At 35.3% G+C, this 24,604-nt stretch overlaps 1 protein-coding gene across 7 annotated transcripts in view; it reads left to right on the forward strand.

Annotated features, from left to right (window-relative positions):
* The window catches only part of LOC131435566 (potassium voltage-gated channel protein Shal), a 556,411-nt gene that overhangs the window by 469,676 nt on the left and 62,131 nt on the right, over window positions 1–24,604 (forward strand). For 4 of the 7 annotated variants that reach the window (XR_009230513.1, XR_009230511.1, XR_009230514.1 and 1 more), the window contains 3 exons: window positions 6,476–6,578; window positions 6,646–7,017; window positions 16,310–16,448. The exons of 1 other annotated variant lie outside the window; for it this stretch is intronic. Coding sequence is in view for 2 of the 6 variants with exons in the window: in XM_058603589.1 (XP_058459572.1) it covers window positions 16,310–16,471 (162 nt within the window). In the remaining 4 variants the exon portion in view is untranslated. Of the gene's footprint in view, window positions 1–6,475; window positions 6,579–6,645; window positions 7,018–16,309; window positions 16,472–24,604 lie in introns of those variants that run through there. 2 more of the 7 variants (XM_058603589.1, XM_058603590.1) reach the window with 1 other exon arrangement.

The following is a 24,604-nucleotide window of genomic DNA, read 5'->3' on the forward strand; positions in this document are numbered from 1 at the left end:
AGCTTTACTCCTTCCATTTTTGCTATCTTTCTCAGTGACAGTCCGCGTTCTGTGCACCATTTGCACACAATTTTTCGATGTTGTTCTACTGAAAGTCCACGCATTTCGAAACAAACTAATGAAAACGAATAAACAACTGCACAAGGGGTTAGAGAAGAGTGTAAACAACAGGACGCAGCCATAAAAATTGACAGATTCTGAACCATTGCGAAATGGCAGCGGTTTTTGGTTGCGTCCATACTTTCTGGGACAGTTTTCAAACGATCAGGGCCTTTAAAAAGGCGCAGAATCATTTTCGAAAAACTGTTTTCCTTGGATACAAAAAAGTTTGTATGAAACATAAAAAATTGCTCCCTAAACACTAGAACAAATCTTAAAAGACGATTTTGACAACAGTTCGAACAGCCCAATAAAATTTTCTTTTGTAGTTTTTTTTTGTAAATTTATCATAGACAGGTTTTGTTTAGAAAAAGTACACATTGCAATTTCTAGTTAAGCATCACTCAAAGTTGTTCAAGATTTTTCATCAATACGTTTTCATAATTATGTTCAAAGAAAATAAAATTTACTTTTTCGCTAGCGTGTTATTATATAAATGCATCAATATATCAGTCAATAATTCAATAACAAATTCAGCTATTATTCAAGTACGACCCTTTGTCATCCGTTATAGCAAAAATAGCAGTTTACAGTGATTACGGTTTTGGATTCGGTTTGGCGGAAATTAAAATGTTTTCGGAAAATTTTCATGTCCCAATTTATTAGGACTCATTTCGCCAACGGTCATTAGACATACGGTCGTTCAGCATAATGTCATTTAGTATCAAGGTTATTTGGCTTAAAATTATTTGGCTTAAAATTGTTTCGCATACACGCCATCTAGTATCATGGTCAAGTTGAATATTTATTTTACACAAGCTGACCCGTCGAACTTCGTCGCGCCCAAAATTATATGTTCGGATTTATGTTTGCGGACGGCGGAATAATGAAACTACTTTGTGGTTAACGTTTCTCTCCGTTAATTTACCGATAATATAACATACAATCACCGAAATGTGATACACATTCGCTTTGGTTCAAGAAAGAAAATAATAATAATAATATATATCCACGCAAAATCAGCCATCCAAAATTTATTTTTTCATGTGACTATTTTTTTTCGGTAAAGAATTCGAAAATATCCGACACGTTTTTTTTTATTTCAATATGGTACGTGGAATTTCCGAGATATGATTTTTTGAAGTTTCGCATTTACAAAAAATAGCCTTATTTCAACAGCCTATACTGCAAAATCTTATAAAGATATAAATATTCGTCCACGAGATGAAATTGGTGTCTTTTCCGTAGCTTTTAAATAAGCGATTCCATAAAACAACCTTTGTAGTTTATTTAATGAAAAAAGTTAAAAATTAATGAAAAAATTAAAAAAAAAATCAAACTTGAGCCTAATTTATTTTTTTTTTATTGAAAAAAGAAGCTTCAGGGGCATAGTTTCAGAGTGGAAAGATTAATGCTTTCGGAGCAATGAATTTTTCAATCACGACCGCAGCTCAACTCGCTCGGATACGGACTTAACTTGTCGACACATGTCGTGCCACTGACCGAATCCTAACTTTAACAGTTGTAAAAATGAATTCAAAAATCAAAAATATTCGTTGCGCCGAGTTTCTTCTTGAGAAATTCGATTTTTTTCAAGCAAAAAATGTTTTGTGTTCACCGTGTAAATTTGCTTGACTTTAATTATATTATTCATGACATCAAAAGTTTGATAAAAAAATTAATTTTAACTTTTTGTTCCCGGAAGCAATAATCCTTTTTTTCCCACGAGATTCCCTATTTTCGTAACAAAATATCTTCACAGTTCGAAAAAATCTTCTGATTTTACATTTTATAAGATGCACATAACTGGAGCGTCGTACTTCACACAAATTTATATTCAGAAACATGTAAAATTGTGTGATTTGAAAATTACATGGCTTGAACTCGAATGAAATAAAAAACAAAAGATCGATATAGCAACAGCGGGACTTGAGCCGAGAAACATTAGATCACAAAGCACATCGATTAATTGTCTGAACCACAGAAGGACATATCTGCTTGTTGAATAATTGATACATATAAATTCATACTGCGGTAATTGGTAACCGAGTGCAAATCACGTATCGTTTATACGTTTATGTTACAGGTAAAATTCATAATTTTTTTCGGTGTTTATGTGTTTTTACCTTTTTTTATATATATAAAAAATAGGTATAGAATTCGCTCAAACTTTCGAAAAATTTTCCGAGGCCCGGAGGGCCGAATGTCATATACCAATCGATTCAGCTCGACGAACTGAGCAAATGTCTGTGTGTGTGTGTGTATGTGTGTGTGTCTGTATGTGTGTTGTCAACTAAGAGGTCGAGATCTCAGAGATGGCTGGCCCGATTTTGGTCAAACTAGTCGCAAATGAAAGGTCTCCCCGTCACCCACAACGCTATTGAATGGTTTTGAGATCGGATGTTTACTTTTTGAGTTATACGAAGTTTTATGTCAAAATTTTCAGTTTTTTGACAGTATCTGTCACAATTGACCTTGAGAACAGAATATGTTTTCAGACTTAGATTCCGCACGGTAATAGCTATCCAACAAGCCATAGATTGTTAAAATCCGTCCATTTTTAACGGAGATATAGAATTTTTTGTGTAAGCGACTTTTCCCCCAGTAGAAGTTCTGAGCACTGTATGGCAAAGAAAGGCTTGGGAGCAACGTAAAACGCGTTTTTTTATACTGTTACATACAATAGTTTCTAAGTACCAAAAAGACTGTGAACAGCATTATTTTTCATGACATTTTGCCTCGGACCAATTTTAGCACGGTTCGTTTTTGGCAACATAATCGTTCGAATATGACATATTGGAAAGATGGCAGTACTTCCGAATTCTGAACAATTTCATAATTATATTGATTTAAACTGCTTACAGCAATAAATGCTGGAAGAACAAAACACCCATATACCATTTGAATCAGTTCGTCGAGATCAGCAAATGCGTATGTGACAAATAATTTCACTCAATTTTTTACCTTATTTTCGAAGATGACTCAACCGTTTTCTACAAACTCAGATTCATATGAAAATTCGTATGCTCCTAAACAAGGTTCCTGAATTATGTTTGGATCCGACTTCTGGTTCCGGAACTACAGGATGATATGTGAAACGAAACTAAAATTGTGTAACTTATTTTCCTCGTAGATGGCTGAACCGATCTAAGATTCAAATGATATTTAAGAATCATCTAAGATTTGCTGATTTGAATAGTCGACAACCAAATAACCTTATTTCAGTTTTAGTGGTATTCAGTTTTCGATTCGGAAGGCACCCAACAATTTAACTCGTACTACGATTTCTCAAAGATGTCTATACTGATTTTTAAACATATTGAAACAAATGTAAACTAATCAGGTGAATTTGTCTGACTTCGGCTACACCGATTTTCGAATCCCGGCTCCAGTATCGAATCGTTTCTCAAAGCTCAATCGTTTTCTCAAATAAAGCCAAATCGAATTTCAGAAAAAAAATTCAAATTAAAATAAACTTATAGTTCCACACAAAATTAATTAATTTTATTCAATGCTGACTTCTGATTCTGGAATTACAGGAGGATGAATTTTTAAAATTCAAACCGATATAGAAGATGATAATCCCGACAAGCTTGAAAGTTGGACTCAAAACTATTGAAATTTATTCGTCATATGGCCATACGAATCGGTTTGGTTTATGCTGGTTCCTGAATACCGGCTCTGGAAGTACCTTAAATTACCGCAAATTCTAAAGTGGAACTCACTTCGACATATCATGAAAAGTTTAATCGATTGTAACCTTTCTAGATAGAGTAATGAGTGATTAAAATGTCAAATTGCAGCTTAAAACGACGGTCATTAAAATAATGTCATGAAAACCGAAGAATATTCATTAAAAAAACACATGCGGATTGATAAAAAAAGGTATCATCTCACTGATAGGTGGATTAAGCACGTTTTTTGGAAAAACAGTTAAAATTCCCATTTAGTTACATCTTTTGTGTGAATTTTTTGTTTTAATTGAGTAAGCTAACCAGCCAAATATGGTTCTGTCCAAAAAGGCAATCGATATTTTTAAATTAGAGAAATGTAATGTTATAATGTAACTAACACTCAACAGATAACCCTCTCTAATGGTTTCGACATAATGAATATAAGGTGCCACGTTTGCTCTACCAGAAATAATTTTTGTAATAAATCAATAAATAGATGAAAAAGTCAGCATTTAGTATTGCACCAGAGTTTAGTTTAGAAAAAAAATAATGTTTAAGAGTTTCTTTTCTATAGTTGCTCATTCGGTAGAGTAGGAAATATTTACAACCAGTAGTAACGCAAGTAACCAAAAGTTCGTAGAATTTGATTTGACTTAAGTAGCATACAAAACTAATGAATAGCACTCTAAAAAGTCCGTTTTTAAGGAATTATCCACACTTGCATGTTCGCCCGGGGCAACAGAACAAATTTTTCATGTAGCTTCTTGTTCAGCAGCGAGCAAAGTTCACTCAGAACCTTTTCTGTACGTTCAAGTTGCCAAAAAGTGCCATGTGTAGGCAAGAAAATGAATATTTCTCACATACTCTGGAACTTTTGGTGGGTTGGAAAGTTGATCTTACCAATTTGAATATTCTTCTCAGAATGTAAATATAAAATGAAAATCTCAATCTATTATGGTAATCAACTTAAACATTGGTATTTAATTGCCATTTATTATGTATGTTTATTGTAACTTAAATCATTTCGAAGCAAAATGCAGAGAAAATTTCATAACTGTTCAACCATATCGCTTCAACAGCACTATCTTTTCATTGATTCATTGAATAATTTTATGATTTGTCAAATACAAATTTCTCCTGCCTACAGCGGTATAGCTAGAACAGTAATATGCACTCCATCATAATTTTGCATCGATATTCTATTACGCACGTGATTTGAAATGACGAATCACATGGATCAAGTATGCATGTAAAACACCCACAGAAAACTATTTGTTGCGCGCCAAACGATTTTTTCAACGATCTAGTATTCTACTCTTCGACGGTCGAGTACTTATACAACTCGCGCGCCAAACATCAATCGTAGATCTAGCAATCATTGACGAATTTTTCAACAAAAAAATCCATTTCCATACAAAACAAATTAATGGACACTAGTTTTTACGTTTCGTCTTAGACTCATCAGCGCGTAGCAGTTTATGTTGAACTGTTACCTCCGACCTGACGGTTCACATTAACCGCTAGGCAGACGTAAAGTTAATGATATTGAAACGTAAAAACTAGTGAAATTGGTTATGTGCACGTAGTATAAATTAGGGGGTGAAAGCTCTTTACCTCTCAAACTTACCAAATTAATGGATGTTTCCCACTTTTCCGGTGAACTTTCTTAATATACGAACCCGGTGCGGATATAAACTGATCAAACAAAAAAAAAAAGAATCATGTCAATCCGTCCATCCGCTTTTCTTACGTGATGCGATTACAAAGAATGACATCTGCATTTTTATTTATTTATAGATCAATAGAAGATAGATACATGCATTAACTCGAATCATCGATTCGATTTTCTGCGATAATTGTCAACTTGCGATTCTCTCTTGGAAAATTCCACACAGCAACGATCATTATCTGACTGTAATTTTTTTTAAGAGCGTGAAATACTCAGAGTATGAAGTGGAGCGAAGAAATGTAGCAAAATTCTCTCACGGTTCATGCATTGAGAGACTCGAGTTCTTGTAGCATCTTCTACCGGATTGAAAATGCTGTATACAATATAGATAGCAATATAGCAGCTTCTGTCAAATTTTCGGCAATCACCAACACTGTGAACGAGTACAAAAATCATCGTTATTTAAAATTTCAAATTTTAATTTCGAAATCTGTTTGTCATTTTTGGCATCTGGAGATTCATTCAATGTTCTTAGTGTAAAAGGAGACACACAGCTAATATTTGTGGAATCAACGTTCATTATTTTGTTGAATTATACAGTTATAGGTTATGTTTTCGATTTTAAAAGTACATGTCATTTTTGATAGATTTCTGTTACATTTATTACTGAATTAAAGTGGCGTCATATCGAAAAACAATCTGAAATACCTGAACTAGAATTATGCGCTTTGTTCCCTATATGTCACTATATTTCGGCTTCTGTGTAATGTAATTTTACATGTTTCACTGTTCAATGTGATAGCCAATCCCAATAACGATTTGGAAAACTGAAACAAAAAAGTACCCCTGAAAAAGTATCCAAGCTCTACTGTATCGATGTGATAAATAACTTCTTACTATCGTAATTGGCGTCTGTGTTTTTGTGTCGAGTGTGTCCCATTGCAATAAAATATTATCATTATAGTGTCCCCAGTATGAAGCGATGAGAAAAATAGCTTGAAACTAAGTTCCGTACATTCTAAACCCCCAAAAGGCACACTACCGACACGACAATAACTGCCAGACGGCACCACTGCTTTCCAACGCCGACATCATCGGGTACAAAATCATAATCGAGCACGACGATGCGGCTTTCGGTAATCAATGTTGAATCCTCTACCACTCTACTTTTCTGTACATAACTATGCCACATCTAAATTCAAGATGAAGAAATTATCGGCCTGCAGTGCACCCGTGCGAGGGTGGAAGATTTTCCCGGGCCAACGTCGCAAAATCGTCCCGACGATGACGATCTGTTCCGGCGGAGGTTAACCAACCTGTAGGGCCACCAAATCAACGATCGTAGTAGTATTCAACAAGCGGCGGCGAATGACCTCCGTATCGACATTCGACACCGTCTGCAACGGTTCGGCTGCTGTCCCGATTTCAATGCTGGCGACCGATGAGCGCAGTCGAGTTGAGACCATTTGCCCCGTTCCTGACGGATATTCGGTGGTTTCATTCTTCGATCAAGGCACATGTTCAACATCCAGATACCTTCAACCGGCATCGACCGCCCGGAGATGCGTTTTAATGGTGCGTTATTTCCTATGTTGAAACTACATATATTGCTCTTTGTCTCTCGTAATCCCACACAGTTGTACAGCATGCCTCAATTGTTTAAATGTTGATAGGGCAGTGTTTGCAAGTTTACGATAAATAACCTCGATGAATGTGTTTAGATACTTATCTTTCCATAAAATTCAGTGTTGAACTTTTTTTTATAAAGATGACGAGTGAAAGGCTGACCCTATAGTTAAAATGAAATCTGATTTTCCTATTGTTCAGTAAATGTATTTATCTCCGTTTACATACATCGGTCAACCTTCATCATGGTCTAACAGGCTCTGAAGCCAATTACAATTTCTGTACGGCTATGGAGTAGTGTGATGAAGCCAAATCGTATCAAAATACGATTTTCGATCATGCTAGTTCAATAGTTTTTGGAGGCACTCAGTATGCAAATTGCATAATAAATAATGCATTACAATTGTCTCAAGTACAAACGACCAGCAGCTAGTCGAAACGAATATCGACGTTCTAAGAAATAATGATCCACAGTTAATTTTTCATAAATTAGTTTGGTTAGTCTTGCTCCGGAAACTGCTCAAAACATGCTTTAATGATAGTCTAATCATCAATGACGTAGCTCATGTAATTTGTAATTTGCTAGTAGCTTGCGTTTTGGTAACACTGTACTGGAGTTTTACCTAATTTCGAAACACTGACTGTAAGAAGTTTTAATCCAGATCGTTTCTTGACACTCTTTACGCATCTTTGCAAAATGTGGGATCTGCATCTTGCACAATTTTTAGCAAGTATCGACATAAACCAATCCAAGTTCCGATGAAGTTTTTGACAGTGTATTTCCAGAGCAGGTACTCGGAGACTGTCACAGTCGTAAAGAATTTTTGCGGTCATCAAATAGCCGTTAACAAATGAACAGTTATAAAAACTTTTCTGTGTCGTCAATTTTATTACCATTTTGGCCAACATATAATAAGTTCAGCGAAAACACTATTGTTTGAATCAAAACTGGTCGATTCACCTCTCTTGCACTACTTAGATTCAATCAATTGAACGAAAATGAAACCAAACAAAATCTGTGCCCCTGTTGCCACTGTATAAGAAATTCATATTACTGGGTAATAATACTATTCAAGCAGCATAATGAAACATGCTTTGGGATTGGATTATTATTTTTGTTATTATTATCAATGTCATCACAGCCGAAGAGTTCGGTTGTGTTTTACAAACGTTGTATGTTTTCGTACACGCTGTGGGCTTCGTTCGCAAGGCGGCGGTGGTTTCTTCTTCCTTACCAGCACCTACCGATGCGTACCGGTTTTCCATCGTTAATTTGTATAACGTTTTGAAAGTTTTGATACTTTTCGCCCTATAATTTCGGTACCGAAAGTCTATCTGTATGAAATTACATGCTATTTTTAAAGACAACGAGAGCTTTAATTCGATCAAGATTTAGGAACACCGATTTAACCGTTGCTGAGATATCGAAGTTTTTTTTCTTAACTATTATCGGAGCTTTCAGAACCGAAAACCGGGGACAAGTAGTTCCAAAGCAGGTTTATTTATTCAACAACTAACAAGATATGCCAACTAGATGACTGTACCAGTAAGTTTTACAAAAATTTGCACCACTCATGAAATTGAAATTTTTTCAAACATCGCGCTATAATACCGGAACCGGAAGTCGGATTCGGATTGACTTTGCGGGAACTTTTAAAAGAATTTCAAGATTTTTTATTAGCATTTCAGTTTATGAAAATAGGTTGAGCAATTTCCAAAAAAATTGAGCTCTCGTTTTTTCAAAAATTTGTACATTTTACCTTGTAACTCCGGAACTGGAAGTCGGATGAAGATGAAATTCAACAGCAGATTATTGAACAATGGTTTCACTTTGCTTCGGCACGATTTTTAATCTTGCCATTACGGAGTGGTATACCGCGAACAACGTTCTGTTAGTGTCCAAGGACATGAACCTTCCCAACAAGTCTAATAGGGAAAAGAAATATAGTGTCATCGTCAAGCGGAGCCTCAAAAGATTACTAAGGAGACTGTGCGGAACTTGATGGAAGAAGCCAAAAACTGAAAAGGCTATAGTCATATCCAAATGGTTGCGATATATCAGAGAATTCAGTAGCACCCTTTGTACTCAACTGTGGAGTCCCTTAAGGCAGTCACCTTAGACCATTATTATTTTCGCTCTAACTCAATGATCTCAGATTTTCAATAAAACACTATATTTTTGCAGTCACAGCAGGACTTAATAGCTAACTGGTAGCATGATACCGAACGTTTCGAGCTGTTTCTTTTTTTCGTTTACTTGCAAACATCTCGCATAATGTACTGAAACGTGAGTATTCCGTGGATGATTTGGGAATCGTACTCGATATCAGGTTGGATTCAAAAGTCATATCAAATTTTTGATATCGTTTTTCGCGGTACTGGGAGCTTTGTTGATGTACACTGTGCCAAAGCATTATATTACATTGCATATGCAGCTGTTGTCTGTACTTTCCACCTTCAATTTGACATAGAACGTATCGGAGCGATTCAGTTTGACTGTTTTCGATTTGCTTGGTGCATTCTATCATGGAAAAATCCAGTTCAGTGACAAAGAACGCAAATTTGTGAGTAGGAATGTTTCTGAAGCTGCTTCCATTTCTGATTTGATACGGTCACGTGTCGATTGCCTCGGACTTCTACAAATGATTATTCTCAACATCCATCACGCAAACGAAGTTCTCGTCGCTTGAAATTGTCTGTTGCAAGAACAAATTATGATTATAATGATTCGTTTTTTCCCGGGTTGGTGGTTCAATGCATAGGACGCTGGTCTCTAAGCCAGTTGTCGTATGTTCGAGCCCCGACCTGGAAGAATTCTTAGTGTCAGTAGGATCCATAGTACTAGCCATGCAATGATTCTGTACGCTAAGAATCGGCTGCGAAGTCTGTTGAAACTGAAAGGCCAAATTCCACAAAAGGAATGTAATGCCAAGACTTTGCCTTTTTTGATTCATTTTTAATGAGGAATCGATCATTTTATAACAGCTTCAATGTAATCGCTTCAAAAGAAAATAAATTAAATGCAATCCTTCTACCTTAAATTTTTTTTTACTATTTCGCCACCAGTGTCACAAAATAATAACAGACACAAATGCTAACGCATCGGTGGGCTATTCGCAACCTTCATCAATGTATCGAAGGGGACGGGTATAGAGTGATGGGATAGTCGTTGCCTTTCACGCAGCGTACCTGGGTAAGGTGTTGAAACCTCTATAATTGAAACAAAAAATCAAAAACAATCAGTGTATTACTCTAAGACTTCGATCTACTATCGAACAGATAGTGCCTGTTACTGTTTCGCGACATTAGTGACGAAATAGTAAAGATTGTTTAATATTGTGGAATTTAACGGAATTCATTTTCTTTTAAAGCGATTTTTTTGAAATAGCTATTTATTGGAATATGAGTTAATATTAAATTATTAAGATTTAAATTGGGTGTTCAGCCACAAGTGGTAACTTTTCAGCCCTATTATATATATGATTTGGTTATTACCATGAGGACATCATTTGCTTCCGCAATTCTGAGATTTTTGTGTAGCGAAAATTCTAAACCTACTTGTATTGTGTAATGTGGAAAAGGAACTTATATACTGACTTACTAACTAATACAAAGAGCGAATAGATTCAATTGAAGATTGCATCGATTTTTGTCGGAATTTGCTTATAATATTATGTGACATTACATCTAATGGTTCTATATTTGTGAGTCTGTGTAACTCATTTGTACTAAGCCAGGGAGGACGCTTCAAAATCATTTTCAGAATTTTATTCTGAATCCTTTGAAGCGTTATCTTCCTGGTGGAACAATAACTTGACCAAATTGGTATTGCATAAAGCATGGCTGGTCTGAAAATTTGTTTATAAATTAACAATTTGTTTTTTAGACAGAGCTTAGAATTTTTGTTTATAAGAGGATATAAACATTTAATATATTTATTACACTTTGCCTGGATTCCTTCAATGTGATCCTTGAAAGTGAGTTTTTTTTGTCATACGTTAAACCTAAGTATTTAGCTTGATCAGACCATGTCAATTCCAAGCCATTCAATTTGAGAATGTGATTATTGTTTGGTTCAAGAAAAGAATCTCTTTGCTTGTGAGAAAGATAATTAATTGCGTTTTTGCTGCATTTGGTTTAATTTTCCATTTTGACAGATAATCAGTGAAAATATTTAAACTTCTTTGTAGGCGACTGCAGATCACTCTTAGATTTCTACCTGTGGCTAACAGACTTGTGTCATCACAGAATAGCGATTTCTGACAACCAACGGGTAGATTTGGAAGATAAGAAGTGAAAATATTATACAAGATGGGAGTTACGCTCGAACCCTGCGGAACACCGGCTTTTTAAAACGATTTAATTAATTCCATTGACTGCTCACAAAAGCAACATTTGCTCCAATAATTTCGACTTCCTTTTGATATGGAACACATCTTTCTTTTCTATATAGGGGTGCAAATTAGAAACTCAAGGAAAAATACACGTAGAAATATGGTCAGGTTTTAAACACTCACAGCTCAGTCTATTTTGTATCAATTATAAATATTATTTCATCATTTGATTGGAAATAAAAAGTTTCGATTTGAATGTATCAAGCCACACGGAACGACCGAAATTAGCTCTGCGCCTAATTCGTATTACCGTTTTTGAATTAGTTGATTTTAACAACAAAATTTCCAAAATAACTATAAAATTAGTTAAAATTGAGAATTTAGTTTGCTGAAAAAAACTCTTATTTTCAGAGAATGTGTCTAGTTGGCGAATATCCTGGACACAAACCAGCAATATTTCAATCCAGTACGAAATTCTCATTGACAACAAATTTTGTTATTAAAATCAGAAAATTTGATTCTATTTACTTCATTACTGAAGGACAGGACAAAGAAAACAAAATTGAAATTGGTTTTATTAACAAGTTTATTAGCTAAAAACTCATGAGAAGTGTCAAAGCAAAACAATCCATGAAAAGCTAAAAAGGATAGTCTTGTTGAAACTGCTTGCAAATTGTTTAGATTTTTTTCGCATGTGTTACGATATATCCATATATAAATTTCTAAACCGATATGTAAAAATGACGTAAACTGTTAGTGGAAAGTGAATTTATTCAGAATTTGTGCGCATTTGAAGCGATTGTGCGTAATAATGTTTTCACGCGGAACAGGGAAGTGAGTTTCGAATGTTGCTCTCTAATTGTACATGTCAAATTATGTTTTTTGTATCTTCCAACCTTCCGGGATACGCTGTCCGGTGTACTACTTGTATTCGGTTTTTGTTTTCCGAGTGCTAAAAGTTTTCAGTGAGAGAGTCAATTTCGCGAAGTCGAATGAAGAAAACAGCAATTGAGAAGAAGAATTTTCAAAAAGAAGTTTATGTTTCGCTTATGTCTTTTTCTCCAATACAACATCGTATTTATACCTGCCAATATAGAAAAGATAATCGCGACTGAAATTTTTTCGGCAGTAGTGTGCCATCTAGTGGCTAGTAGTCATTGCGGTGTTACCGTTTCGGTGACAGGGCGCCATATAGCTGCAGATTGCAGAAGCCAATTCAACCATTCATATTGGTTGAAAACAACATTTTATTTCTTTAAATCAACTAAAAAATTAGTTGAATGGAAATGAAATGTGCCTTAGCTAAGAAATGACAGCACGTTTAATTTGTGAATTCAACTAAAAAAATAGTCATTTCAACAAATATTTTATTATTATTAAGGGAATGAGAATAAAAAATCTAAATCAGCAAAAGTAAGATTTTTTTAGTTGTCTCAAAAAATAACTAACTAAAATCAGCAAATCAACTAAATTTTTCGCGAAAATGCTGATTTCGGTCGTTCCGTGCACGTATTTTCAATTATAAGTTATTGAAATTTTGATTAGTAGCGAGCAGTGTCCTATTTTGTCTGCTAAAATTCTCCGGTATATCTGATTTCCCTGCTATAGACGACGCTTTTGAAGGAGTGAACGATGTCAATCGATGCAAAAGTGAAGCTGTTGGATGCACGCGAATCTCTAAACAGAAACAAAATTATGGCTAACGTTTCAGTCTTACGCGCTGAAGATTAATTTATAATTTATATAAGATGAACTCGATTGATAATGAGAAAAATTTGTCGCTTCAATTGAAATCGCAGAATGGTAGAGAAACTTAACGGTATGAAAATAACTTCTTGCATACAAAAATTGAACACCAGCTTGGCGAAGACAAGTTTTAATATCAAAATCGTAGCGCAAGTATGTAGAAAGATATATTTGCATACATTTGGGATATTGGTCTTATTTCGTCGGCTATAAAACAAATACAAACCAAGACAAACAAAGTTCGGTGTTGGTTCCTAATTAAGATCAATCTAAGCAGACTCTCGTGCAATTGCGGATTCTAAAATGTGACGATTGATTGAACTGTTTGATTGTAGATCATTAGAAATTTTGGTTGCCTTGTTCCACATCAACGACTCGAACAACCCCATGGGGCTGATCTTTGTAGTTTTTACTCGAAACATACTTAAACGATTGCTTCTTATTCAATTATCAAATAAGCTTCAGAATCATTGGTAGTTAGTGACCGAGAATATATTTGACGTGCTTATTCAAGTATAAGATATTTCTATGCCTGTTGGAGAAAGACATCGAATGCATTCCATCTCCAGCGGACTTTACCCTACTCCAATTCAATTGAATGTCATTCAGCTTGCGAAAACACTTATCTAATAAAAAGTGCAACTGATATAAAGCGTAAGTTATTAAATATCTGCACACAAAAAAACTAATTTATCTCGAAACCATGTGAATGAAACAACAATAATAAAATAAAACATCATATTTTGGACGCTCTGTTGGCAAACCTAAGCGACCATTTTGTTCCACCATCTTTTCGTCTTCATCTTCATTCGCATCCCGTGTAATCGTTATACAATTGCCGAATACTTCTGCATTGAGCAGAATTGAGGGCAGTTTGTTAGATTTGTTTTCTCTTCGATAAAATCAACATTGTTATCTTGTTGCCACTGTAGCACTTCTCCGCTATAGTGATAGCTTTCCAAATCATGTAAGAACTTTACATGTCCAATGTGTGCTTCGATGTAGGTAAGAATACACCTTTTCAGGCATTCATGTTTGTATGGCTCGATTTGTCACGGAGAACTGATTTATTTTTTGTCGGCAGCTGTAAATTCCTTGCCAGATTATAATCTTATAATCGTAGAAATTATACATTTATCGGTGAAAATGAATTTTAACTCCATCATTCGTTTTGTTGTCCATGCGAATGCATTCTTCGTATTTCGTAAGAACCCTTATTGTAGGACTTCCGTGCACATCTTCTGGTCACTAGTTCTGTTTCAGTGTTCTTACACAGAAAAAAATAATGAAATCTACATCTCATGTAATTCCATGATACTTTGAAAGAGACATCAATAAGATCAAAAATTTGACTGAAAATCATCATCGATGTAGAAGTAAATTAGAATGCCTTGATTTTTCAATAAATCATACAACATATTTTAATTTACGTTTAGTTTTCCTTTTAAAGTATATTGAAAAGTAAAGATCTGAGGAGTAACTTTATATTCAATTTTCTGCTCCAAATATTTGCATGAAAATAGATGTAAATATTTTTATTTGTGTAGGAGTTCTTCCCGTAGACGAATTTTTCCGACGGTGCTTTGGCAAGCGTTGCATTTCCTGGCGATATCATAATGCGACAGGCCTAAATTTGCTTTAGTTTATTTGAATATTTTGTTTTTATTTGTTTGTTTGTTTCATTTGACAATAAAAGCCTTAATGAATCTAAGATAATGTCATAAAATCGAAAAATGAGATAATTTTGAAACAAGCGTAAGCTGATACACCAAAATCGAAAAAAAAGTTCTACTAGGGATATAGTTCGAACACAGGCTGCAATAGGTTCGTTGGCTCCGAACAATGTCCGGTGGAATCTTCGTCGAAGTAAGCCTGTTGATCGTGGAGTCTGTTGGGGCATGCGGAAGCCGATGAGGGATCTTTGGAGAGTCGATTTCGCCGTTGATAGTCTTCACCACAAACTCAGTTTATATGCCCAAGATTGTTTAGAACTTCGCGGCTTCCATGAAATGTAACGTTTTTCAAACGAACTGAATCATAACGAAACTTTCAGCACTGAAATAGAAACGAATTCTAGGAAACTTCTTTCAAACTATTTCCGAGTCGACAACTAGAAGGACTACAGTTAAGTGAATCTAATTTTCAGATATTAAATGACTCAAGCTCTACGAATATATGAAAAGTTAAGTTGAAAACTGCATCTGTAAGTTTCAAATTACATTTTATGTTTATAAAAACATTGACAATGGCTTCGAAGTGTTCGTAAAACCATTGAGCTCATATATGCAACGCACCGAAATGAAATAACTGGGAGTTAAGTGGGACTAAAACATTCATCGTGGTTTTTTTAAGTTTTCTTGTTAAACCCATTGGTATAACTGAATCAAACAAAGCATTTATATTTGTTTTTAATTTTGATGTACAGTCAAGCAGTCTTCTGAGAAGTATTTTGCTTATTTTCGTTGTCTGTTCAGTGACGACTGCTGAGGCAAATTCTGATAGTCAATATCTGAAAGTGAGCAAACATCCACTGTTTTGGTAATGCAACGATTACAAAACGAAGTAATATGTTTCCTAAGTATACACTCCATATGTAATTTCGTTGTTATTCATTTTCATGATTTTATTCTGTAGGTTGATATGATTTCTTATTTCATTTCTTCACATGCCGATTGAAAGATCGTTTCTCGTATGTACAATTTACTCTGTTTCTATATTGCTATACTTTGCCTGTCATTAAGTTCCCTATTTATATTACGAAGCATTGATGTTGTTTTATGATTTCAGTTACTCTCATGTAATCACACCAATCCTTATTCATTGTTCGATGTACCCGAACATCAGCGCAACCGACAACATTCACCAGCAAGGCGCATTTCAAGGACGACTTTCTTCGACATCAAATACCGTGTCTCGCTTTTCTCTTACTCTTGTTTGCTCACAGTCACTTCTTCTCTTGCCTCTACATTCAGATGTGTAACTTTCTTCTTTCTCGAGTAATTTCTTAGTCGCTTCAGCATTGGTAAACCTTATTCGTCAATCGTAAAACGAAACAAAAGCTCGCGATGTGGATGGTACATATTGATTTCAATTCCCTTTTTTCAATTCCCAATTTTCCGCACGCGCACCACACCGGGAATCCAAATCGATGATCCCGCCAGGACCGGGAGTTCGCCGAGCTAGAGACTCAGTACAACGGTCAAACGAAGCGGCCAGGATCACCGTCGCCGATGGCCAGTCCATCCCACTCAGCCAACACGGCGACCGGTGGAAACGGGCTGATTCAATCCTGTTGCGGCCGGTGCTGTTCCCAGCGGTATCAGGTAAACCATGCAATCCTTTAAATTCTGTGTCTATGTGATTCTATGTGTCGTACCCGTAGTAAGTGGAAAAAGTTTGTAACCTAACAGTTAAGTTAAAAAATATAGCAAACCCAAACACTCCCACACGTATGCAGCGAAACTCGCAACCGCCGCGCCGTAACAAACAGTGTGTAATAATACGTTGGGTCCATTCTGTCTCCGCGCCCGGTTTCCAACCCCACCCCCCTTACATCGAGCCCAGCACTAATGGCTACTAGGAACGGGAGAATAACGAACACAATAGAACACACGAAACCGAAAATTAATTACCGTCCTAGAGTAAATGCAAACGCAAACAGAACGAACCTAAAAAAAAAAAACAAAATCTCGACGAGGGAAATCTGTTTTAGTGAAAACGGGGACCAGAGAAAAACAAGGCAACTCTTTAATCTTCAGAACGATGTGGATCCTGAACCTTTTTCGGGCCCAACATGCGGACCTATAAATTATTATGGGAGTTTGTTGCTGCTTGAAGATACTAAATTCTCCTCGAAAAAAAAACATAAGATTAAGTCACGACAGCAACCGTTGAAGTATTCGACCAATCTTTATAGCTTCCCATCAATGTTCCACGATTTATATTCGCTTCGATGTGTTTGTTTCATTATTCATTTGGGTGGTGGTGTTCGATTGTTCCGTTGAAACGGAAGGATGAAGAAACAACAAATGAGCTCAACATCAATTAATCTGTGTTTTCTATAGAATAGAATGACTTAATTAAAAGGCGAGGAAGCAGTGTGTGATGTTTCCGTTTCGATTAACTGCATTCGAAGTTCGATTGAGATGGGGTTTCGTTAGCAGCAGCACCCTGTCGTAAACTGATCGTATAACCTATTCAATATGCGTGAATCGAGAATTCAGCTCAGCCTCATTCGGCTTCCTGGTCTGGGTAGGGCCGGGCTGCTCGCATCTCGCATGTTTGTGTCGGTTTTCAGCTCTCCGGTTGGTTTCTTGCGGTCACTCTGTCAACGGTAGGAAATAACATTCGGTGGGGAAAGCCTCTCTGTGCCTGACTGAAGGCACCAACCATGTTTAGAAGCTGCTGAACGTGGCTGGTAAACATGGTCATTCGAGGTTTGTGTGGTTAAATCGTTTGCAGACGAAGTCAAAGGCAAAACGTTAGTGCATAGAATGACAATCGGGTTCATGTGTTGCATTTGTTCCATTCAAACTACATACATCTCGCCAGAAGTCATCAAAGGTAGGTACATTGCAGGTTAAGTATTTGCTTGATGGTTGATTTATGTTTCACGAATACCTCATATACAGATCTAATACTATGAAAACGAATTTAATGTGTCAGAACGAAATGAATCTGAATATTAAGAATAAAAACCGTAAACGAAAAAAAAAACAAACAAACAAAATTCTGAAAATTCTAATTGAATCCAATTGATTTATACTAAAGTTTCCGTAAATTAACATTACTTTGGTACAGATAATTAAATGTTAGGGTTTCGCGAAGTGAAAAAATTTATGAATATCAAGCCAAGGCTTTCCAAAGGACAGACGTAATCCAAAATTACTAAGATTTTGCGCAAGCAATGCAGTAATCGGTGGAATACATTAATCCAAATGTCATCATTGGTAATTCTAAGTATTCTGGATAATCACATTTTTTCTTAGAATAATCCAAGTAATCATAGAAAATATCTTAAAACAATCCAGTAGTCATGAAGTAATCAGAACGTATTTTTTTAATTTGATTCGAAATATCTTTGCACAATTTTTTGTGAGTAGTTTTCTATTTAAACCAAACCGGATATTTTTTTACAGGTGACTCGCGTATTTTTGTACGGTAGAGTGCATCAACTCGTTTTCTTCTAATATCAATATTTTGTGCTTTCAAAACCTACCGTCACAAAATGTGATCACCGTGACATTAGGTATTGAAAGCACAAAACCTGTCCGATGATTAAGTTTTCAGATTTCTAAAATACACACCACTCTCCAATCGTCATTTAATTGAAGATATCTGTTTCGTTTCTTCAATTTGGTGTATGCTGTTTCTAATACTATATGAAATGAAAATTTTCGGTCAGTCGGTGTTGAACAGTCGTTCGCACCGCACGCGTATAGCTTTTGGCTCCTGGAAATTTTTTCTGGCTACCTAGAGTTTCATTGATTCAAGGCGTCAGTCTTTTTCAAAGCTACCTGAATCACCAACAGTCTTTTTAAAGACTATCAATTAGTCAGCCTTTCTCAGGGCTATACAAAGAGTGATATTCTAATATAATCATTATTTTTCAAGACTAAGAAATTTATCAGCCTTTTTTAAGGCTAGCTATTCAAAGAACTATTCTTCGAACTAATCAGTCTTTATCAAGACTACCACAAAATCAGTCTTTATCAAGGCTTTTCCAAACTAGGAGTCTAATCGAAGACTAATTTAGCCAAGTTAATTTAATTTCAAATTTCATTCATTTCAAAAATGCCTGCGTCCAACCGGAAAGGCAACAAGCCTAAGGCTAAAAATAACTCAATACGGAATAAATCACAATCCGTTATTCAACATCTTTCTAATACACGATCTTATAGAATCTGAATGAAAAAATAATAGACAACGGACGTATTTCCCTTCCGAATTCCGTATTTACGAGATTCTTCCTGAATCCGATTGTAGCGACATAGAAGAAAGATTTTCAAAAATTCCCAAAACGGACGCTTGTCGTTTTGTGAAGAAACAACAATCTATGCCACCAGTGACGGTGATGATTTCCGACTTCAAAGCATTCTGTACTGAGCTTTCTACCTTTCTCCCGAAAGTTAAAGTCTCATTTCAAATCGGACGAAGAGGAGAATGTCGAGTCTTGGTTGATGGATTGGAAGATTACGAACGTCTTATTCGATATTTGTTCGAGAAACTTCATAAATTTTATTCATATGATATAAAATTAGACAGACCCTTCAAGGCTGTCTTGAAAGGTTTATGAAATGATCAAAGTACTGATGAAATTAAAAATGAACTAAAAGAATTGCTTGGTTTTGCCCCTTCCCAAGTAATACTTATGAAAAAAAGAGCGAATGGTACTTCTAAACCACGCTCTGGAATTTCCCATGAACTTTACCTAATACACTTCAATCGAAGTGATGTAAACAATTTGAAAACTTTAGAAAAAGTACGTTTCATTTTCCACATTAAAATTCATTGGGAACATTATAAACGGCATAATCGTATTGCAAACTTAACGCAATGTCGTCGTTGCCAAGGCTTCGGCCATGGAACCAAAAATTGTCATATGGATATACGGTGTTTGAATTGTGGTAAATCGCATTCGAAAGACGTTTGTCCAATGAATGAAACCACTGATAAATTTTCATGCTCAAATTGCGATGTTAATCATAAATCCAATTATTTGAAATGTCCTGTCAGGGAAACAATTTTAAACGTTCGTTCACGTAGACAAAAAGTACAATCAACGACCTAAAATTTACAGAACATACCTGAAAATAAAAAAACGTTAGAAATGCCACGCCTAATTCTTTTAAGGCACTTATTTCTTCGAATTTAAAACAAAAAACTGGTACTGGAAGGCGTACAAGTAACGAAAACAATTTATTGACAGGTAGATCGACCTCGTCATCATCCTCTTATAATGTCAGTTACACTAGTGTAACAGGTAGAAATCTACCACTTAATTCATCGAATGTAAATAATCAAAACACAGGAACACACCTTGCAGTTCATCTTCCAACGAAAACAGTTTATTAATAGGTAGATCTGTCAAATCATCTTCTTCTAATGGCAGTTCTAATGGCAGTCTACCTATAAATATTCCAAATATTAGGCGCTATAACTGAAAATAAAATGATCTATTCACAAGATCAACTTTTTCAAATGATCATCCGAATGAATTTGACTTCGGATGGTAATTTGCAAGTAATATTATAATGAATTTAAAATTTAACAGTGATGTTCAATAATTATTTGAATATTTTAAAATGGAATGTTCGATCTTTAAAATCGAGTGTAGATGAATTTTATAATTTTCTCAAAGTTCACAAAATTCTTATTCATATTGTGACAGAAATTTTTCTTAAACCAAATGTCAAATTGAAAAGCAATCCACATTATGTGGTTCATCGATTTGACAGGTTTACTGGAATGGGTGGTGGAGTTGCCATTTCTGTCCAATGGCAAATTAAACATCGAATTTTACCTTCTTTCAGTACTAAAGTTATTGAAAGCTTGGGAATCGAAGTTGAAACCATTCATGGAATTTATTTCATCGCTGGAGCATATTTGCCATTCCAATGCACCGGCGAACAATTCAATTTCTTTAAAGGCGATTTGCAAAAACTAACAAGATATCGACCGAAATTTTTCGTAACAGGGGATTTAAATGCTAATCAGGTCCAGTGGAATTGTAGGCAAAATAACAGTAATGGTAAAATACTTCAATTAAAATAATCAACTCTCAGCTGGTTACTTCACAGTTCTTCATCCCAGTAGTCCGACTTGTTTCTCTTCCGTGAAAAACCCGTCTACAATTGATCTGGTTCTAACGGATCAAAGTCACATTTGTAGTGAACCGATTACTCATGCTGATTTTGACTCAGATCATCTTCCTGTAACATTCAGACTTTCCAACGAAGCTATAATTAATCCAATTAGTTCTATTTTCAACTATCATAGAGCTAATTGGTTGGATTACAGATCTCACATTGAAAATCATGTGGATCATGAAACTATTTTAGAAAATTCTGCGGACATCGACACAGCAATTGATAATTTGAATCATTACATTATCGAAGCTAGAAATCTTTCAGTTCCCATAGCTCAAACTAAATTAAATTCTCCTATCATCGATGACAATCTTCAACTGCTCATTCGGTTGAAGAATGTTCGTCGACGACAATATCAACGTTCTCGTGATCCAGCTATGAAAATCATAGTTAAGGATTTACAAAAAGAAATTAAACATAGATTTACTCTTTTGCGAAATGAAAATTTCGCTAAAGAAGTTGAACAAATTAAACCATATTCCAAACCTTTCTGGAAACTTTCTAAGGTTCTTAAGAAACCTCAGAAACCAATTCCTGCTCTCAAGGAAGGAAATCAAATACTTCTTACAAATAGCGAAAAAGCTCAAAAACTTGCTCAGCCGTTCGAGAGTGTCCACAATTTTAATTTGAACGTTGTGAGTCCTATTGAAAATGAAATCTCACTGAAATATGATCATATTTCAACTCAAGTGTTATTACCAAATGACATTATTGAGACGAATTTTGATGAAATAAAGTCAATTATTAGGAAACTTAAAAACATGAAGGCTCCTGGTAATGATGGAATTTTTAATATTCCTATTAAAAATCTTCCCAATGTTGCCTTGAGACTCCTGGTTTAAATTTTCAACAAGTGTTTTTCATTAGCTTACTTCCCAAAAATATGGAAAAAGCTCAAGTAATTCATATCCTCAAACCTGATAAAACCCAGCAGCAACATCAAGTTATCGACCTATTAGCTTACTTTCTTCTATCAGTAAACTTTTTGAAAACATTATCTTGTTGAGAATGATGTCTCATATAAACGAGAATTCAATTTTTCTACCAGAGCAGTTTGGATTTCGTCATGAACATTCAACTACTCTTCAATTTGTCAGAGTAACGAACATGATAAAAGCAAATAAATCTTCTGGGTTATCCACTGGAGTTGCTCTTCTTGGCATAGAAAAATCATTCGACAGTGTTTGGCACAAAGGTTTATTAGCAAAAATGTCTGATTTCCAGTTTCCTATTTATTTGATCAAAATGATTCAAAATTCTTTAATTGATCGTACTCTTCAGGTTAGCTATTAGAATTGTAAATCTGAATTGCTACCCGTACGAGCCGGTGTTCCGCAGGGTTCGAGTGTAGCTCCAATCTTGTATAATATTTTTTACTTCTGATCTTCCAAATCTACCCGTTGGTTGTCAGAAATCGCTATTCTGTGCGACACAAGTCTGTTAGCCACAGGTAGAAATCTAAGAGTGATCTGCAGTCGCTTACAAAGAAGTTTAAATATTTTCACTGATTATCTGTCAAAATGGAAAATTAAACCAAATGCAGCAAAAACGCAATTAATTATCTTTCCTCATAAGACAAGAGCTTCTATTCTTAAACCAAACACATTCTCAAATTGAATGGCTTGGAATTGACATGGTCTGATCAAGCTAAATACTTAGGTTTAACGTATGACATAAAACTCACTTTCAAGGATCACATTGAAGGAATCCAGGCAAAGTGTAATAAATATATTAAATGTTTATATCCTCTTATAAACAGAAATTCTAAGCTCTGTCTAAAAAACAAATTGTTAATTTATAAACAAATTTTCAGACCAACCATGCTGTATGTAATAAAATTCTGAAAATGATTTTGAAGCGTCCTTCCTGGTTTAGTACAAATGAGTTACACTGACTCACAAATATAGAACCATTAGATGTAAAGTCACATAATATTATAAGCAAATTCCGACAAAAATCGATGCAATCTTCAATTGAATCGATTCGCTCTCTGTATAAGTTAGTAAGTTAGTATATAAGCTCCTTTTCCCCATTACACAATATAAGTAGGTTTAGAATTTTCCCTACACAAAAATCTCAGATTTGCGGAAGCAAATGATGTCTTCATGGTAATAACCAAATCATGTGTACAATAGGGATGAAAAGTCACCACTTGTGGCTGAACACCCAATTTAAATCTTAATAATTTAATTTTAACTCATATTCCAATAAATAGTTATTAAAAAAAAAAGTCCCGGAGCTGGCAAAAAAATCGATGTGAAAACTTTTTTATTCTCCAATATAATCTTCATCTAGAGCGATACACTTGACCCATCTGTCTACCAAACTTTTGGTGCCCTTTGAAAAAAAAAAGATTTGTCAAGGTCTTCAAAATAGTCTTCCGTTTCTGCAATTACCTCAGCATTCGACGAAAATTTTTTTCCCTGGAGAAACCTTTTCAGGTTTGAAAACGAATAATAGTTGCTGGAGGCCAGGTCTGTAGAATACGGGGGATGTATGAATGCACTGATGCGTCTTTTTCTATAGCTTGATGAAAACTAGAACTCGTCTGACACGATCAGCTGTTATTCAAACACTAGTGGATAGATTGTCATGAAATTTGAAATTGGTTCATCTAGAAGCAAAAATATACACGCTCGAAACTATTCACGTATTTTCTAGGAGAAGCCCGGACTTTCATTCCATGTAGTATACCATCGAAGCCTATCAGCACTTTCCCTCACAGGCTGGCTACGAAATCTTGACAACAAAGCGGATATCTTAACAATAATTAATTCGCCAACCCCTGATTTCAACATAGTTTGTTTTACAGTTAGATTGACCCACGGTCTGTTAAAAAAGAGCGTGTCCATTAGGGTGGGACAAAATATTGATATCAGCTCCACCAAACTTTTCGTGTTCCTTTTGGATCCCATAAACCTCATGCAAAATTTGAGCTCGATCGGAGAAAGTATATTTTCGCGCCCCCGATTTCTTAAAATTTTCTTCATTTTAAGCTACAATATAAAGATGCTTCTAGTCCAGTCCTAATAACAAATACTCTTCTATAATTTAAAATTTGAACAAACCTTAATTGGCATTTTTTTGTTTTGCTTCCAAATATGTTGAGAGTATATCAACCGTCCAAAAATATCGATCCGTACTCATCACGACCAGGTATTGTTCGTCAGAACTGAAAGAAAAAAAATAATAGCATAATACAAATATCTGAAAACTGGCCTTTGTTGCCATTTCAGGCAAACGCATTGTCAACGGTACATAAACTTTTATGGCCAACGAGCGACACAAACATCCTCGTTGTAGTGACGGAAAATATCCATTGTGAACCTGATCTCCTTGGCGTGTCACCAAATAATCCACTGGTTCACTGTATCACGTTTATGGAAATGTTCAGCCTCACGTTAAAAGCTGTTTACCGTAGCCTCAATGTAAAGACTTAATCTTTATGGTTACTGGAAAATAAATTGTATTAGAAAACACCTGTCATACTCAACAAGAATTGGCAAATCGAACAACTTTCTTTTTCGACACAACCTTTCAGATGAGATCACCAACGGGCTCCCCTCCAATGTAGGAATCTTTTCTCCT

This window comes from Malaya genurostris, chromosome 3 (genome assembly GCF_030247185.1).
Source record: "Malaya genurostris strain Urasoe2022 chromosome 3, Malgen_1.1, whole genome shotgun sequence".
NCBI lineage: Eukaryota > Metazoa > Arthropoda > Insecta > Diptera > Culicidae > Malaya > Malaya genurostris.